The sequence below is a fragment of the Canis lupus genome, chromosome 19, assembly GCF_048164855.1.
Source record: "Canis lupus baileyi chromosome 19, mCanLup2.hap1, whole genome shotgun sequence".
Lineage (NCBI taxonomy): Eukaryota > Metazoa > Chordata > Mammalia > Carnivora > Canidae > Canis > Canis lupus.
In genome coordinates this window covers 6,350,298-6,369,170 of record NC_132856.1, presented here as the reverse complement: position 1 = coordinate 6,369,170, position 18,873 = coordinate 6,350,298, and the positions used below count along the sequence as shown (strand labels likewise).

Here is an 18,873-nt window from a genome sequence, read left to right as displayed (position 1 = left end):
AAAAGGTGGTGGGAAAATAGATGGAATGCTCTCTTCCAAGAGAAACACAGGTGTTCTCTATCTTGTTCATAGAGCATGGGTCCCTAACAAATGCCTGCCTCCGTGTCCCCGATGTAAAGTGAGAACTTTGGGCTGGCTGCTCCTAATGGGTTCTATCAGCTCTGTGAGTCTATGAGCCTGTGGCATGTTGGTGGCAAGTGCCCCTGCAGTACCAGAGCCTTGCTCAGCCCCAGATAGGAACACAGGGAGGGGGAACTGCCCTCTGGATGATCATATAATTAGCATCCAAACCAGGACACTTTGGAGAGTGAAAGAGGATGCTATTAATAATTCCTCTAGGCTGATAGGTATAAGCTGGGACTGGGCCCATGGAAACTGGGAGGTAGAGTCCCAGGAAGTTCCAAGGAGCCTTCCCCAATGAACCAATCCCAGCAAAGCACCCGATCTGCAATGCAAGTAGCCTGTTACATCAATGAACCCTTGGTTACCTCACTCTCATGGTGTATGTCAAGTGTTCTCCACTAGACTATAAATATAAATATATAAATATGAATATAAATATAATCCCTCAGGGATTGGGGATGTGTGCCCCTCATCCTCCCCACCTCTCTCCATGATGTTGACTCGGGACCAGGGACACAGGAGGACCCATAAAGACCCAGAAAATAGAAGAACTGGGCTTCTAGTCTCCACTGTTTTCTTACCCACCCAACAAATATTTAGTAAGCACTTAACAGTCCCATGCTGTTGCCCTGGGGAAATGTCAATAGGCCTCACAGGGAATTCTCAGTCTGGTAGAGAAGATAGGTTTATAAGTAAAGGACTGCTAGAATAAAGATGAGTCGTAGCTGGGAAAGCCAAGCAAAGGGTTAGGCAGACTCTCCTTGGGATGGGAAAGGGGGTAGTGGAGAGGGTCATCAACACACGTTGGTAGTTATTCTTTCTAGTAACACCTCTCACTCTTCTGGTAACAGCACCATGATGTTCCTGCCTCATCCTTCAACAGGGCAGTGTACCTGGGGCTGATCATGCCCTTTGGCTCTCAGGATGAACATGATACTCAAGCCTGGGCTGTGAGAGCAACATGTGCTCCTGGCCATGGGGTCCAATTCAGGGAGAGGTGGCAATGTTGGGGTTGGCACTTTTCCTTGATAGCTAAGGAAAGAGAAGCCCTCTTTCTCCTAGGAAGAGCAAAGCTGGTAGAATATTGAGCCCAGAGATGCTTATGACCATCTTGTCACCATAAAGAGAGAAACTCTCTGAGAATGAAGGCAACAAAGAGGAAAGAAGAGCCAAGAAATGGGAATATCTGATGGAATCATTTGAGGGCCTGGATCCAGCCATGCCTAAAGTTGCCTACCAATAGACTTCTCAGTTTACTGAGCCAATACAGTTTCTCTTCATGCTTAAGCTAATCTGTTTCGGATACTATCACAACTGAAAGACTCTTAACAGACGGATGTTTCACAGAGAAGGTGATTAGGAGTTCATTAGTCAGAGAAAGAGGGAGGGCCCTGCATGGGACAGGGGGTGGAGGGGTAGGAGGAGCACACACACTGAAATATAGAATGGCAACCCACACTGAGACGCCTGGGGTCAGGCCTGGGGACCTGGTCTGCTTTGGCTTACCCGTTTATCATGTGCTACCCCATGGGGACAGTTGTTGGCTGATACAGAGAGTGTTATTGTTTCATTTAGGGAAGTAAAGGTGACTGTGATGGAGTCCTGGGCCAGCACCATCAGCTTCATTTGCTCATTCACCTGCAGATGAAGAAACAGTGCTTAGGGGATCTCTGCTTCTATTATCCACCCTCCCCCTACTACCATCACCACAAAGCACAAAACTTGGCTTGCAGTTGAGAAAGCTGTAAGGTCCTTCCAGGTCTTATGTTGGAATTTAGCTTTCATAGAAAAGAAAGGATTCCAGTCTCTCTTTGGGGGACTGGCAGAAAAAGTAACAGATGCCTTCCTATTCCTGCCCCTTCCCTTTCCAGCGGAAGCTTAGAACCAATCTGAAAGAGACACAGGAGTCTGGAGGTGAATCAGCTTTGGTTCCAGTAGAGCTGGATGGAGATGTAGCTTGGCTCATAAGTCTACACTATGAATCAGATATGTCCACCCAGGCAACAGGCCTGACCATGAGCCTTGCTCTAGAGCATGCAGAGATGCCTTGGGGAGCTGACAACATGGCAGGAGATACCAGAATGCACCCTTCCGTGCGTGGGTGGGCAGATGACAAAAGGAACCCAGCAGGGGCTGAGCCACATATGCTCAGTACCCTCCCCACAATCACGAAATATGTCACTACTCTTCTCCTAAGGAGGAGCCAAAGGAGCTTAAAAAAAAAAATCACTTCCAAAGGGGGTGGGATTGCAGATAGGAACAGGGAGGATGCGCTGCCTTTACAGCAACTCACTCCTGAGAATTCTGTGTTCTAGAAGTAAGTTCCAGTTCAGCCTCTATTAAGCAAGCCAGCTTCTCTGAAGCTCAAATTCCTCAGTAGTAAATAGTTCAAAGTCTAGTATCAGGTTCAAATGAGATAAAGATTATGGAAGTGGTTTCACAAGCCACAAAGGTCCATAACACACATGAGCAGATATAGTCAGGGTGTGGAAGCACAATCCTGTGAGGTCCCTGAATGGTTCACATGTGCAGAGAGTTATGTATGCATAGTAGCCCTACACAAGGGCCTAGGAGTCTGCAGCCCTACTTGCTGTGTGGTGATGCTTTCTTCCACCTTTCATGTCTCTGACCTATGTGTATCTCAGGACTCCTCTGAACTAAGGAAATACTCATTTCACTCCTTCCATTTGCTTCTGCTATTCCACTTATTGGCCCCAAGGTCTGAATTCAATTCTTTCTCATACTCTTCAGTCTGGATGCTAGTGGTTTCCAACAACCAGAAAATATTTGATCCATGGCTGTCTTTTTACCAAGTCTTTTGACATCTTCATACTTGTTGATCACTCTCACTTAAGAAAAAACCCTACCCTCCCTCTCCTGTTCTTCTCCTAGTTGGTATAGTATAGAGCTGTGGTTGAGAGCTCAAGTGCTACAGTTGGGCAAGGTTCAAATCCCAGTGTTGCTATTTACCAGTGGAGCAATTTTAGGGAAGTTGGTTAGCTTCTCTGAGCCTGGGGACAGTAACAGAAGTTTTTTTCCTATGACACTGAGCAGATCTCACGGGGTAAAATATGCACAGGCTTAGCACAGTACAACTGTTTTTTATTATCCCTGTTCATCCCCTGGGTGGTTTCTCTTCCTCTTCCCAGTGCCCCAAATGTGGGTGCTCTTCAAGCTCATTCACTACTCATCTTCTTGAGAATTCATGAGCCAGCCCATCACATATATGCATCATCCCTAATCTCTCACCCTAAGAGAGGATTATGTCACAAAAGCCACCGAGCCCAATCAACACATCTAAAACATACTGATCTCTGACCCTCTCAGAAACTTGTTTTCCACCCAGATATATATTCCATTATGGAGTCATCTATACTTCCCTCTCTTCTCATTTATTCCCTACAGCTGATGCTTGAATGCCACTGAATTCTTCTCCTGAAATGGCTCCTTTAAAAAATATTGCTGCACCCCTTCATCAGGTCAGATCTGGCTAGTAACCCCCATAACTAGTCTTTGTACTAGCCCATCCACTGATCTTTCCCTTTCTAGTCAACTTTCTATACACATGCTGGACCAAGCATGCCAGCCCTCAACCTAGAAACTAACCAGCTGGTTGTACTTCCAATATAGCTGAGTCAGTTCCTACTAGGCTGACCCTCCTACAGACCTTGGCACAAATACAATAAAACAACAAACCAAAGGCTCTGAAGAATAAACAAAAGCAGGCAAATTTTGAAGAGTCAAAACTTAAAAGAAAGGGCCAGCATGGGATGAATTTCTACTTTATAGTTTTGGCATGAAGGCAAGCTAGAGTCATGGCCAAAACACCACCATCTTCCTGACCCAGAAAACCAAAGGACTGAACCTGTGGAAACTACAATCACAGAAAAGTAAGGATAAAATTCCAGAAGAGACAGCACCAAAGAAATAGAGACCCAAATTTTGTGAATAGGCCATCCATATCCCTGGCTAATCCCTGAGCCATGGATGAGCAGAGGAGACTCAGGACAGCTTACTGCTAGGGAAACAGACAAACTGAGATGTGAGTTCCTGCCCATTGCAGGTAAGACAAAGTTTGTGGTGTGAGTCTAATCAAGTTCTCTGCCTGCTAAAACAAAAAATGTTAACACTCTTCAGAGAAATACATCAAAATTCAGATTCTACAGTCCACAGATCCTCAGATAACACACATAATGTCAATAATCTCAAGTTATCGAACATGTAAAGAACCAGTGAAGTGTGAGCCGTTCTTAAGGTAACAGATAACCAATCTTGTGTGGTATGTCCCAGATGTTGAAATTATCAGACAAGAACTCTAAAGCAGCAATTTAACTGTACTCAATGAAGTCAAGGAAAACATAGTAATAAATGAAAAAACACACAATCTCAGCACAGAAATAGGAAATGTAAAAAAAAGAACTAAATGGAAATTCTAGACTTGAAAATATATATGGGAAACTTAAAAAATTCACAGGATTAGCATAATAGCAGAATGAAGATATCATAATAGTCAGTGAACCTGAGAGTTAGATCCATAGAAATTATCTAATCTGAGAAGAAAATGAACAACAAAAAAGAACAGAGTTGGGGTGCCTGAGTAGGTTAGTCAGTTAAACATCCAACTCTTGATTTTGGCTCAGGTCATGATCTCAGGATTGTGAGATCGAGACCTATGTGGGGCGCCAAGCTAAGCATTGAGTCTGCTTAAGATTCTCTCTGGGGGCACCTGAGTGGCTCTGTCAGTTAAGCACCAACTCTTGATTTCCACTCAGATCATGATCTCAAGGTCATGAGGTCAAACCCCATGAAGGGCTCTACCCTCAGTGGGGAGTCTGCTTGAGATTCTCACTCTCCCCTCTCATTTTGTCCCTCCCCCCAGTCACACTTTCTTTCTCTCCTTCTCTTTAATAAATAAATCTTGTAAAAAAAAAAGGCATTGTCAACTTGAATGTCCACACAAAGTATCATTAAAAAAAAAAAAAGAGGGGATCCCTGGGTGGCGCAGCGGTTTGGCGCCTGCCTTTGGCCCAGGGCGCGATCCTGGAGACCCGGGATCGAATCCCACATCGGGCTCCCGGTGCATGGAGCCTGCTTCTCCCTCTGCCTATGTCTCTGCCTCTCTCTCTCTCTCTCTCTCTGTGACTATCATAAATAAATAAAAATTAAAAAAAAATAAATAAATAAAAAATTAAAAAAAAAAAAAAAGATTCTCTCTCTCTCTCTCCCTGTGCCCCTCAGCCTGCTCATGTTCTCTCTCCCTCTAAAATTTAAAAAAAGAAACAATAGAGTCTCAGAGACCTTTGGGGCAATATTAAAAGTTCTAAAATACATGTAATTGGAGTCTCAGGAGAAAAGGAGAAAGGTTGAGCACATTTTTTTCCCCTAAAATAATAACAGAAGACTTCCCAAATTTGGTGAAGGACATGAGTGTACAAATTCAAGAAGTTCAGTAAACCCCCTAACAGAACAAAGACAACCACATCCAGACACATCATAGTCAAACTAATCAGATTAAAGATGAAATCTTGAAAACAGCTAGAAAAATAAACAGTGACTTGATAGCTACATACTTCTCATCATTAACTTTGGAGGACATACACAGTGGAAGAGTATCTTTAAATTGTTAGAAGGAAAAAACCCAGTAAACCCAGAATTCCATACCTAGCAAAGATATCCTTTCATAAAAACATTTTTAACTGGGTAATGGGCACTGAGGGAGGCACTTGGTGGGATGAGCACTGGGTGTTATGCTATATGTTGGCAAATTGAACGCCAATAAAAAAATAAAAATAAATTTAAAAATTTCAACAATAAAGCAAACAGAATTTGTTGTCAGCACATCTGCACTTCAAGAAATGCTAAAGGAATTTCTTTACTGAAAAGAAATGATACTGGAGGAAAACTTGGATATTCAGAGAGGAATGAAAAACACTGGAAATGTAAATATCTGGGCGAAAATAAACTGGCCACTGCAGCCTACAAAACGATAAGCAATTTCCTCCACCTGACATCCAATACCTCTTACCTCCACCCCACAGCATATATACCTCCTGCCCCCTTTCTTTCACAAGTTGCACCCATGAACTTTTAAAGATACTGCACTGAGTCACAACTCCAAGCATTTACAGGTGCTATTCCCTCTTCCTAGAATCCTCTCCCCTCCCTCTTCTAGTTACATGAATCATATGCACACATGCTCCTGTTGTCTTCCAGGCCACTCTTGACTGCACCGGCAGCTGTTGTGAAATTCTGTATGCAGCTCCAGGGGATAGAACAATGAACCGAACTATATTGTCAAAACAATCTAGTGTTGTCAAAGCAACTCCCCCCCGCAATTATTTTATTTAGTTCCTGCAAAAGCAGTGTGAGGCAGGGCTGATCTGGTGACCCACTTTGTATTGACCAGACAACCAAGACTCAGAGAAGCTGAGTGATTTTCCCAAAACTTAATAGTCAGAGTCTGGCTAGCTGGCATTAAACAAGGTTTCTCAGGTTTTCATTCCAGTTCTCTGTCCACTTGGTCACACTGTTACATAACATACGGTGCCTGTCTGCAACAAATTTATAATCTTCATGGACTATAAACTTTTCAAACATCTACAAAAAGCTTAATATTAAGACAATAACTCAATAGACTCCTAGACTGATGATCTCTGACCTGGCCAAGAATCAGGAGTACATGTGAAAACTACAGATATCTAGTACTCATAACAGACCACCTGAATCAGAATCTCTTTGGGGCTGTGCTTGGGGATCTGTATTTTTAAGGTTCCATAAGATTATGATATGCAATAAGAATATGACTAATTACTAACCCAGACTGTGGGTACTGTGAGAAAAGAGAAATGGATGTGGATTGCAATGCCATGATAGAGAAGAAGTATGAGCAGGGCTGCAAAAGAGAGGAAATTTGGGTTGGCAGAGAGAGGAAGGGGCACATTTCAGGCCAAAGGGATGGGAAGGGTAAAATATGTTCAAGGGATTGAATGTTTCTGAGCAGAGGTGTGACATATAAGAATTAGGATATAAGGATGAGAATACAGCAGCCAATGCAGAGGAAGAGCAGGAATAGCAAGAGACAGACAATTAGGGGTAAGGTACCTGCCACACACTCCAAGAGCATCCATAACCCTTACCCTTAGGCTCTTAATAGCAGGCCACCTTGAGTAGATTCTGTGTTCTGTGATCTTTCTCTGAATCCCAACCATATGGGCTTGTCCCTCTCTCATTGCTCTTATTCTTCTGTATCTTGTGTCCTTATTACTCTCCTGGACTTTGGGATTCCTTGAGGGGCTTTATTTATTTTTCTACCCCCTAGATCAGTGATTCTCAGTCAAGAGCAACTATTCCCCCCAGGGATATCTGACAATGTTTGGGGATATTTTTGGTTGTCACACTTGGGGAGAGGATACCACTGGCATCTGATGCGATGTTGCCAAGTATCCTACAATGCATAGTTATTATCCAAAGAATTATCTATCCAAAATTTCATTTCTGCCAAGAATGAGAAACTCTGCCTTAAATTAAATAACAAACACATTTAGCTACTTTATTAATAAATTAAATTTATCACCATTATTTAATTTTAGTAATTCCACACTAATTTATTACTTAATAAATCTTTAATGAGTGACTGAACAATCAAATGAATAATAAAAAAGAGTTTGTCAGCTACCTGTGATGTGCAGGTTTTTTATTTCATGACATAGTAAAGTTATAAAAACAAACTGGGAAGACCAACATAGAATTGCTAACTTTTCTTATTGCCATGTATAGACATTAAAAATAAAGCTATCAACTACTATAATAGTTCCTTCATAAAATGAAAGGCATTTTAACCATTAAAATGTAGTAATATTAACAATAAAAATAAAATAGGGCATACATTACTAGGAAAGGTCAGTACCACACCCAACAGTTGCTGTAGGCTGGTGAAAAGTTTACTTCAGTCAGCTCCCAACCACCACTCACTCTGAATGAGACTATACAGCTCCCAAGGGCAAGGCAGTTGTCTTACAGGTAGCCCTCTTGACTCTTACTGCTGGGCAGCCCGAGGAAAGCTGCTGAGGCCACCCCACCTATGCTGTCCATGCCCACCTTATACTCCAGGGAGAGCAAAGTCTCCGTCTTGGAAGTCCAGCTCCATTTGTGGACTACGTAGCCCTTGGAGTCATTGGCAGTCCCACCTTCCTCATCCAAGACCAAGACGTAGGGGCAACTAGGAGAGATACAAAGGTCAGAAGTTGATGCCAGGCCCCTGAAGGAAGTCCTCCTCACTACAGACAACAGGCAGGCAGGGTTCTGAGACTCTGTCATAGGTTAGAGGAACCATGAAGTCCAGCGGGCAGCCTCACTTCCTCTGCCTATATGGTCTGAGGCCTCTTCATCTGTTGATGCTACAGGAATGTCAGTCAGAAAGGGCATGTTTGACAGAGATAATGGAGGCTCAGGTCAAACCCAAGAGGGAAGAAATGGAGTGTATGCCCAAAAGCCTGCACATACAAGATCTCAGGTGCCAAAATGGGAATGGGAACATCTATAACACAAGAGTAAGTTATTCCCTCTGAAAACTGATAAGTTTCATAAGTTTATGAAACTGACTTTTGGCTGACAAGAATATGCGCCTCTCTTAAAAGCCCCCACAAAATGGTACTCATAGCCTCTCCTTCACTTACTGCTGGTATAAAACACTCTTATCCACTAAGTAATTTTTCCATGAATCCCGACAACAATCCAGATCTTAGTGCTCTGGGGGTACAAGTGGAGTGGGATGGGGGGATTTGCCCTTCTCTTTTTCTGTGACATACATCTAGCAAGCGAAGGTCAGCCCTCAAAATGCCTACATCCCTGTAGGCCCTACTTTAGCCCTGCCTCACTGTCTTCCTAGACCTCTGGACACTGGTGGACTCTCCTTTTCCCATGGACTACTACCTCAGTGCCTCCCTTTGTCACCATCAGAAACACTTCCATGGGGCCAGGATTCCCCCAAGCCACTCACCGGGCCTTCAGGTTGTAGTAAACATAGCCCTGTCCTTCAGCATTGAACAGAGCCAGAAAGAAGTTGGGTGTGTCATTAAAGAGGTAGGTGATGGTTCTCCCTCTGCAGCACGTGGGGATCTGACACATGGCGATGTTTCCAGAGGGATAGCTGGCAAAAATGGTCAAGGAGAACTAATAGAAAACTCTCCAGGTTCTGCTTTCAGGTGCTCCATGGAAAGTAAGTCTACATGTCAAAATGATAGCTATTTGGTGCATCATTCCTAGTCTTCAAAGACCCTTCTTGCACTTTGGAACATAACCATGTCTCGGGTGCCTTCCTGTATCTTCTTTCTATTTCTCACAACCACCCTGTGGGAGGTAGTATTATCTCCACCTCACAAATGAGTAGGGTTTTCTGGGCTGTGGGACTTTTAGTGCTAAATCCAGGAAAGTCTCAGGCAAACCAGGACAAGTTGCCCATCCTACAGATGAGGAATCCAAGGTGCAGAGAAATTATCTTCCTCACATGACACCACAAGGAAGTGACAGAACCAGGACCTGAACTCTGAAGCATATTTCTAATGTTGTCAGGCTGCCTCCCATTATGATCAATCTATGAGTAGAGGCAACATCTCTCTGCTCATTTCCTACTAAGGTAACCCCAAGAAACACTGGTCCCAGCTTGAAGGAACACAGTTTGGGTAGCTACTGCAGGAATTTAAGTAGTACCCCAGACAGAAGAATTTCTAGAAAAGAATCTTTCCTTGCCTCTCCCTAGTTTCTGGTGGTTGTCAAGAATCTTCGGCATTGCTTGGTTTATAGATGTACCATTCTAACCTCTGCCTCAGTCATCACATGGCCTTCTTCCTACTTTGTATGTGTCTGTTTTCTCTTCATTGGATTGGGCCCAACCCTAAGCTAATGTGACCTTATTTTAATTTAATTATATCTGCAATGACCCCACTTCCAAATATGATCATATTCTGAAGTTCTACATGAACATAAATTTTGAAAAGACACTATTCAATCTATTATATCAGGATAACCACTAAAAAAATGACTAAAAATAGGGATAAAGAAAATGAGAAGGGAATAAAAATGGCATGCTACAAAAAAAGTCAATCCAACACAAAAGAAGGTAATAATAGAGGAACTGAAGAACAAAAAAAGATATGATGTATAGAAAATGGATAGTAGGGCAGCCCTGGTGGTGCAGCGGTTTAGTGCTGCCTGCAGCCCAGGGTGTGATCCTGGAGACCCTTGCATGGAGCCTGCTTCTCCCTCTGCCTGTGTCTCTGCCTCTCTCTCTCTCTCTCTCTCTCTCTGTGTGTCTCTCATGAATAAATAAATAAAATCTTTTAAAAAATGGATAGTAAAATGACAAAATCAAGTCCTTCCATATCAGGAATTACATTAAATGAAAATGGACTAAATTCAACAAAAGAGTAGAGATTGACAGAAGGGATTTAAAAAAACAAAAAGAAAAGATCCAACTATATGTTGTCTACAAGAGGCTTCCTTTGGATCTTTAGATCTAAATACACAACTAGGTTGAAAGTCAAATGATGGAAAAAGATATTCCGTGTAAATAGTAACCAAAAGACAGCAGAGGTGGTTATATTGATATCAGAGACAATAGACTTTTAAAATTTTTACAAGATACAAAAAAGAACATTATATATTGGGAGAAAGGCTGATACCTCAAGAAGATATGACAATTATAGACATATACACACCTAACAACAGAGACCCAAAACATATAAAGCAAAAACTTACAGGAATAAAAAAAGAAACAGTTCTACAATAAAAGTTGGGAGACTTCATTACCTTACATTTAATCATGGCGAGAATAACTACACAGAATATCAATAAAGAAAGGAGAGAATTTGAACAACACTATAAACTAACTAGACCTAACAGAACACTCCACTCAACAATAGCAGAATACACATTCTTTTTGAGTGCACAAGACCATTCTCTGGTAAAGATATGTTAGGCCACAAAACAAGTCTCAATAAATATTAAAAGACTGGAATCTTAGAGAATATCTTCTCTGACAACAGGATAAAACTAGAAATGAATGGCAGAAGGAAATTTGGAAAATTCTCAGATAGGTGCAAATTAAACAATACACCTTTAAACAACCAATGGATAGAGAAGAAATCACAAGGGATATTAGAAAAAGTTGAAGGTGTGAAAACAAAAACACAACATATCAGAACTTATGGGATAAGGCATGGGAATGAGGTCAGAGGGCAGAGTCCAAGGGAGCAGCCACAGAAGCCAGGATGTCTGCTGACATCTGACCTGGGTCAGTGAAGAGCCCTGGGGATCTGGCCCAGGTTGGTGCTCCCATTTTCATCCATGATTTCATGCTTCTCACAGGGGATGACCCCCAACTAGGTGATTGCACCTACATTCAAGGTGGACCCAGCTGGTTTTCTATCAGGTGTTCCACCATAATAATGCTGGAGTTAGAAAGTCTCCATTTCTTTGCTCCAAACTGGAAAACTTTGTTCCCTGTATATAGAGTAGGAATAATGTTGGTTACAAACTAGCTGGTGTTTAAAACTGAAGATTGTCATGACTGTTTAACATAAGCTCTCTTCTGAAGTATAACTAATTGACTTGGAAATACTAAGTCAGTTTAATTCTGAGTGCTCAAAGAATCATCCCCACAGGAACACAATATACTGGTAACTCAAGTTTGCTTTTGGAACCATGAAAATTTTGTTTATTTTTGACTTTGAAAATACAATCATACATGACAACAGTGACACCTGGATTGTACAGTGCACTCCAGAGAAAAAGCTGCTACAAAATTCTTATAAAAAAGGATTTGGGGCAGAATTTATGGGCAGAATCTTTAAGAATATGGGAAAGGGAGATGTAAGAGAAGATGAAACTAATAGAGCAATGACATCAATACATTTCACTCTAGGGTTGGTGGAACTTTTGAACTTTATAAGAAAGAACCAAGGATAGGGCAGCCCGGGTGGCTCAGCGGTTTGGCACTGCCTTCAGCCCAGGGCGTGATCCTGCATGGAGCCTGCTTCTCCCTCTGCCTGTGTCTCTGAGCCTCTCTCCCTCTCTGTCTCTCATGAATAAATAAAATCTTAAAAAAAAAAAAAGAAAGAACAAAGATAAATTTGACTGCATCATTATTTCAGATTCAAATTCAGTCTTCATAGATTAGGTTTTAGAAGCTACCAGTTTTCATGATGTGTTTGATAAAGTGTTTACAAATCCAGCAGCTTTTGATAGCAATGATCATCTCACTGAAAAATTATCACGCTCACTCTTGCAATAGATATCCAGAGAATCTGCAAAACTGTAGTTTTGGTAGAATTTGTAGATTCAGTTACAACAGTTAAAATTTATGAATTATACACAAATTGTTTATATAGGTGATGGTGGAAATGATGTCTGTCCAATAACTTTTTATTTTTTATTTTTATTTTTTATTTTATTTTTTTGTCCAGTAACTTTTTATTTTATTTTATTTTTTTAACTGTCCAGCTCTTTTATTAGCTAAGTGTCCAGTAACTTTTTAAAGGAGAATGATGTTGCCATTCTATGGAAAGGATATACTTTAGAGAAAACTTCCCAGAATGTCTCAAAATCTAGAACCTATGGAATCTTCTGTTGTAGTTTTATCTTCAGGTGTTAAAATAATTTCTCACTTACAATTTCTAACCAAGGAGTAATATGCCAACAACAATAACAACAACAACAACAACAACCTATGGGATAAAGTGAAACCATCACAGGAAGAAATTTATAGTTATAAGTATCCACATTAGGGATCCCTGGGTGGCGCAGTGGTTTAGCCTGCCTTTGGCCCAGGGCGCGATCCTGGAGACCCGGGATTGAATCCCACGTCAGGCTCCTGGTGCATGGAGCCTGCTTCTCCCTCTGCCTATGTCTCTGCCTCTCTCTCTGTGACTACCATAAATAAATAAAAAATATTGAAAAAAAAAAAAAGTTTAAAAAAAAAAAAAGTATCCGCATTAAAAGAGAAGAAAGATCTCAAATCCATAACCATAATTTCCACCTTAGGAACTAGAAAAAGAAGAGCAAATTAAAGTTAAAGCTAGCAGAAGGGAGGAAATAATAAAGATCAGAAGAGAGAAAAATAGAATGGAGAACAGAAAAACAATAGAAAGCACCAAACCCAAAAGTTAGTTCTTTGAAAAGATCGACAAAATTGAGAAAACTCAGACTGACTCAGAAATAAAGGAAAATTCAAATTCCTAAAATAAAAAAATGGAGACATTACTACTGATTTTACAGAAATTTTTAAAAATATCATAAGAGAAGTATATGAACAATTGTATACCTACAAGTGAGATAGTCTAGTTGAAAAAACAAATTCCTAGAAACATGCAGAGGGAAATTGCAGGATACAAGATTGACACCCAGAAATCAGTTGTACCTCATGAACATGGGATGTCTTTCCATTTATCTCAGTCTTCTTTAATTTATCTCAACAATATTTTGTAGGTTTTAGTGTACAAGTCTGACACCTCCTTGGTAAAATTTATCCCAAAGTATTTTATTCTTTTTGATGCTATTCTGGTTGATGCTATTCTTTTGATGCTATTTGATGCTTTTTGATGCTATTAGATGACATCATTTCCTTTTGTTTATTGCTTTTTAAAAAATTGTTGTTGCTGCTCATACAGCACTTCAGGTCATTTGTTGCTGGTATTCATGGATTGGAAGACTTAATCTTGTTTATGGCAAAATGCCCCACAGTGATCTATATATTCAGTGCAGTCCATATCAAAATTTCATCAGTCTTTTTTTTGCAAAAACAGAATATTTTATTTTAAAAATCATACAGATTTGCATGGGACCCCAAATAACCAAGTAATCTTGAGAAAAGAACAAAGTTGAAAGAGTCAAACTTTCCAATTTCAACACTTTACTACAAAAATCAAAACACTGTGGCACTGGCATAACAAAAGACATACAATTCAATGGAATAGAATTACAAGTCCAAAAATAAACTCATATATCAATGGTTAACTTTAACAAGGGTGCCAAGACCATTCAATGGTGAAAGAATAGTCTCAAGAAATAGAGGTGGAACAACTGGGTATCACATGAGAAATAATGCAGTTGGATCCTGATCTCACACCATATGCAAAAATCAACTGAAAATGGATCAAAGACCTAAATATAAGAGCTATAACTATAAAACTCTTAGAAGGCAATATAGGTACAAGATAGTTTCTTAGGTATGAAACCCAAATTACAAGGAAAAAAAAAGAAAAATTAGACTTCATAAAAATTTAAAACTTCCATATATCAAAGGATACTATCAAGAGAATGAAAAAACACCCCACCTGCAGGATAGGAAAAAAATTTGCAAATCATATATCTGATAAGGATCTAGTATCTATAATATACAAACAACTCTGGCAACTCAATAAGTAATGGACAATCAAAAAATGGGCAAAGACACATTTCTATAAAGAAGATATACTAAGAAGGCACACGAAGATGCTTGAAATCATTAGTTATTAGGAAAATGCCATTCAAAGCCACAATGAGATATTACTTTATAGTCCTAGAATGGCTAGAATTTAAAAACTGGAAAATATCAAGTGTAGTTCAAGAATGTGGAGAACTTAGAAGTCTCACATATTATATAGGTGGGACTATAAAATGGTATAGCCACTGCAGAAAACATTTTGAAAGTCCTTCTATAAGTTAAACATAGAATTACCATATGACCTGGTAATTCCACTTTTGGCATAGACCCCAAAGAATTGAAAACAGGTATGCAAACAAAAACTTCTATAAGAATGGTCATAGCAGTATTGTTCACAATTGCCAAATAGTGGAGAAAACCTAATGTCCATAAGCAAATGAATGGATTAGGAAAAAAACTGGAATATCCATATAATAAATTATTATTCAGCCACACAAAGGAAATTCTGAGATGTGCTAAACATGTTATGACCCTTGAAAACATCCAATGTGAAAAAAGCCAAACACAAAAGGCCACATATTACAGGGTTCCATTTATATGAGATGTCCAGAATAGGCAAATCAAAAAAGATGAAAAACAGATTGGTGGTTGCCAAGGCTGGGCTAGGGGAAAAGAGAAAGTGACTGCTGAATGGGCATAGGGTTTTCTTTTGGGGTGATGAAAAGTTTGTGGAACTTGATAGAAGTGATGGTAGCATGACACTAAATAGCACTGCCACTAAATTATATATATTAAAAAGATTTATTTTATATTATGTGAGTTTCACTCCAGTAAAAACAGGAGGTACTGATGTATATTACATGGTTGAGCTTTGAAAGCATTATGGTGAGTCAAAGAAGTAAGATACAAAAGGCCACATACTGCATGATCCCATTTATATGAACTATCTGGGGCAGGCAAATGCAGAGGCAAACAGCATGTTAGTGGTTGCCAGGGACTGTAGGGGAGAGGAAATGGGGAGCATCTGCTTACAGACATGGGATTTCCTTTCAGGGTGTTGAAAAATCCCTGGAACTAGATTGTGGAGATGGCTGCACAGCACTGTGAATGTACTTACTGCCATTGAAATACACTTTAAAATGGTTAAAATGAGAAATTTTATGTGATGTACATTTTTCCGTATTAAAAAAAAATGTGTACCTCACAGAGTATTTCTGAGTGCTCCACCAATTCCTAAGGGAACAGTGCTAAGGTTTATTTTTAATGTGAGTTTATTTGTGCACAGGGAAAAAGGCCTCGAGGGAAGTTTGATGGGAGAATCAGCAGTTGAGGGAAGACATCCAGGAGATGCTGACAACGAAAGAAATAAAACCCAAATGAAATGAATACTGGGGATGGTTCTGGGGTCTACTGCGGACAAAGGAAACCAATCAGGGCTGGGAGCTATCTGGCACCTCAGGGGCAGATGGACCATTTCTACCTGAGAGCTTTGCGCAGCAATCTCCATGAGACTAGAATTAACTGCTGAGCCCAGAAAATGTCTTGATGAGTCAAGCATGCCAGGAGCAGTGCCTGTGAGTTTGGGGTGGTCCCACCCAGGAGGACCTCAGGATTCTGGGACAGGGGAAAGAATGAAGGCTGTGCTCTAGCCCACCCCCTCTGGTCGTGCTGGTAACAGAATTCACAGACACAGCTTCCCAAGCTCAGGGAGATGATCTTACTCAAGGAAATGAAGAATCATTTCTTCATTTCAGGAAAGGGGGAAGGGAGGGCCCATGACCCACAGCAAGCAGCAGCTCTCCTGGAAGGGAGCAGGGCTGAGCGGAGTGTGATGAATGGATTCATTTACAGTCAGAGAAACAATAGGACTCCTTTGACAGGATGCTTAAATTCTGAATTCCCAGTTCAGTTAGAGAGGAGGCCAAATGAAGTGAGGGGGGCTATTGCTGGGCAGGCCTGGCTGGGCAGCCTGTGGGATAGTTCAGAGAGCTCCCTCTCCTCTTAAAGCACGGGACACTGAGTACCCACTGGTTTTATTATTAAACAAGGCCCCTTTCCATCCCCATCTCCTGCTCTCTGCTGCAGGAAACAATTCTGGAAGGCATGACAATTGTGCCAGAAGGAGGGCTCTAAATAGAGGTGAAGTGGCCCTGAACCCAGGCCTGGCTCTGCCACCAAATTCCTTTTGTGACCCTGAAGTGAGTGACACCATCCATTCCTAATGAAGGGATGTCTGGCTTAGTGGCTCCTCTCTTTGATGTCTCATCTGGCTCAGACTGCAGAATCTGGAATAAGTGCTTTGCCTTCTCTGGTCTCAGAGCCTTGCCATCAAATGGACTGGGCATCTTGTCCAGCCCCACTGCCTATTGGGGAGTAGGTGACAGGACCCCTGCAAAGAACACAGGGGTCCAAGGCAACTTCCTGATGCATTGCTTCCCACCCAGACATTCCCTAAAGGGAGCCTTCTCTGACCTGAAAAATGCTTAATATCCTGGAGAACCTGTCACCAGGCTTCTCTGGTCAGTTGAAAAGCCAAACTAAATACCCAGGTATATTCAAGCCTGGGACTTTTCTGGGGCTGAGTTGCTGGGGAAAAGGGGCAGCATCAAATAAAAGGATACTACACAAAGGAGGACCCATCATAGAAGGTGTAATGCAACTTGATGACTTTCTTGGATACCTTCCAGTCCTGAGAATGTCGGCTGAAGTGAGGATGGTGGTAGACAGGAGGCTGGTGAGGGGTGGGAGTGGATGTCTGAGCACCCGGAAGGTGAGAGTGGTAGGAGCTCAGGGTCTGAGCGTCCCCTTTCGGGGCTGACATTAGATGAGAGGGCACCTTTGCCCTGTAGTTGCGAAAGATCATGGGGTAGGAGAAATTCCTCCCTTTCCACGAGGCCCTTTCAGCTTCTCTGCAGGGAAGGAGACCAACATATCTTCTAGCCACTTGGCTCCTACTCACCAGGGACACTTTCTCTACAGCCCCTGTCCAGTTCCCAAGACTCTCATTCCAATTTCCTGTCCTCAAAGTACCTGTGCCCATCCCCATTTTCCCTTGTCATTAAAGGCAAGAATTTTAGGAAGAACTGGGAAGGTCCTGTTGCCCCTCTGAAACCAGTCCTTGCCTGACTTCCACCTTTAGCAGTGGGGTGAGGACCCATGCGGTGGGACTGAGTACAGAAGGGGGACCCAGTAGGGGGAGGTGGAGGCTCTGCTCAATCCCCACTCCTGAGGTTACAAGGAAAGAACTTCCTTCCAGAATATTACAGTAAGGGGCAAGCTGGGTGGCTTCCTTCCTCCCACGTTCTGTAGCTGCAGTAATGGCCCATGGGAGAACAAGACATATCCCTTAGATGGGGCTAGGTTTTAAATCCTTAATGGCCCATGGTCTGAGCCTTTGGAGAAATATAGACTATCTTACTAGAACTTGTGAGACCCAGAATCATTAGCTATCATCACCCATGTTAGTGTTTTTTGTTTGTCCCGAAAGGACTTTTGCTGCTGTTACAGGAAAACATCCGACAAATTATGTTAAGAAATAAACTTTCAGGGCACAAAGCCTAAAAAGTGTAAGGAGCCCTGTACAGGGTGAGGAGGCAAAGATCAACGCCCTTGGGTCAGGTCCACAAAACTATGGGACCTCTGGTAATGGCTTACCCGTCTGCTCGGGCTGCCTCAGTTTCCTCATCCGCAAAATGGGCATACCCCGTCTTCCTCATCAGGTTGTAGTGAGGACTGAAAAGGACTGAGTGGGGAGAGATTGGGGATGGGAGTGTGTGTGAGGGACGGCCATCACCCCTGTCACTGTTGTTGGGGGCACTGTGTAGCTGGCACTTCCTGGCACCGCTCAGACACTTCTGTGAATTCCCCCCTTCATGCACACAGGTGGCTGGTGGCCATACCCAACTCTCACATCCACCCCCAGCCACTGAGGCGCTCACATATGGCGACACATCTCCTGCAGCTTCTCCCGGGCCTCAGGGCAGGGGTCGTTGCACTCCATACTGTTAGAGGCAGAGATTCCAGCTCCTCGTTGTAAGGGTGCTATGGTTATGTCTTCTAAGATTTTTGATTTACCTGTGGTTGGAGAGGAAGAGCTTAGGGGGGGAGGTTAGAGAATTTCTTAAGATGTCATGTTCACATGGGGGTGAGGCAGCAGGGAGAGCAGGAGAGCAGCATCTCCTGAGGGTCAAAATAATTGGGGGCATCATTCATGCTTCCTAGGGACAGGAATCCCTGGCTCTCGCTCTGCAAGTCAATTAAACATGCATTAGGAACAGACATGTGCAGAGTGATGAACTCAGGAACCTGTGCACGTGACTGCCATGGATGCT

General features: G+C 41.9%; 1 protein-coding gene across 8 annotated transcripts in view; it reads right to left on the bottom strand.

Annotated features, from left to right (window-relative positions):
* C19H3orf20 (chromosome 19 C3orf20 homolog) overlaps window positions 1–18,873 on the bottom strand; it is a 77,720-nt gene that overhangs the window by 33,251 nt on the left and 25,596 nt on the right. For 4 of the 8 annotated variants that reach the window (XM_072785008.1, XM_072785007.1, XM_072785009.1 and 1 more), the window contains 5 exons: window positions 18,481–18,616; window positions 17,164–17,451; window positions 9,122–9,271; window positions 8,221–8,341; window positions 1,630–1,761 (listed from right to left, as the gene is read on the bottom strand). In XM_072785008.1, coding sequence (XP_072641109.1) covers window positions 1,630–1,761; window positions 8,221–8,341; window positions 9,122–9,271; window positions 17,164–17,451; window positions 18,481–18,616 — 827 coding nt within the window. The remainder of the gene's footprint in view (window positions 1–1,629; window positions 1,762–8,220; window positions 8,342–9,121; window positions 9,272–17,163; window positions 17,452–18,480; window positions 18,617–18,873) is intronic. The other 4 variants (XM_072785010.1, XM_072785011.1, XM_072785013.1 and 1 more) reach the window with 4 other exon arrangements.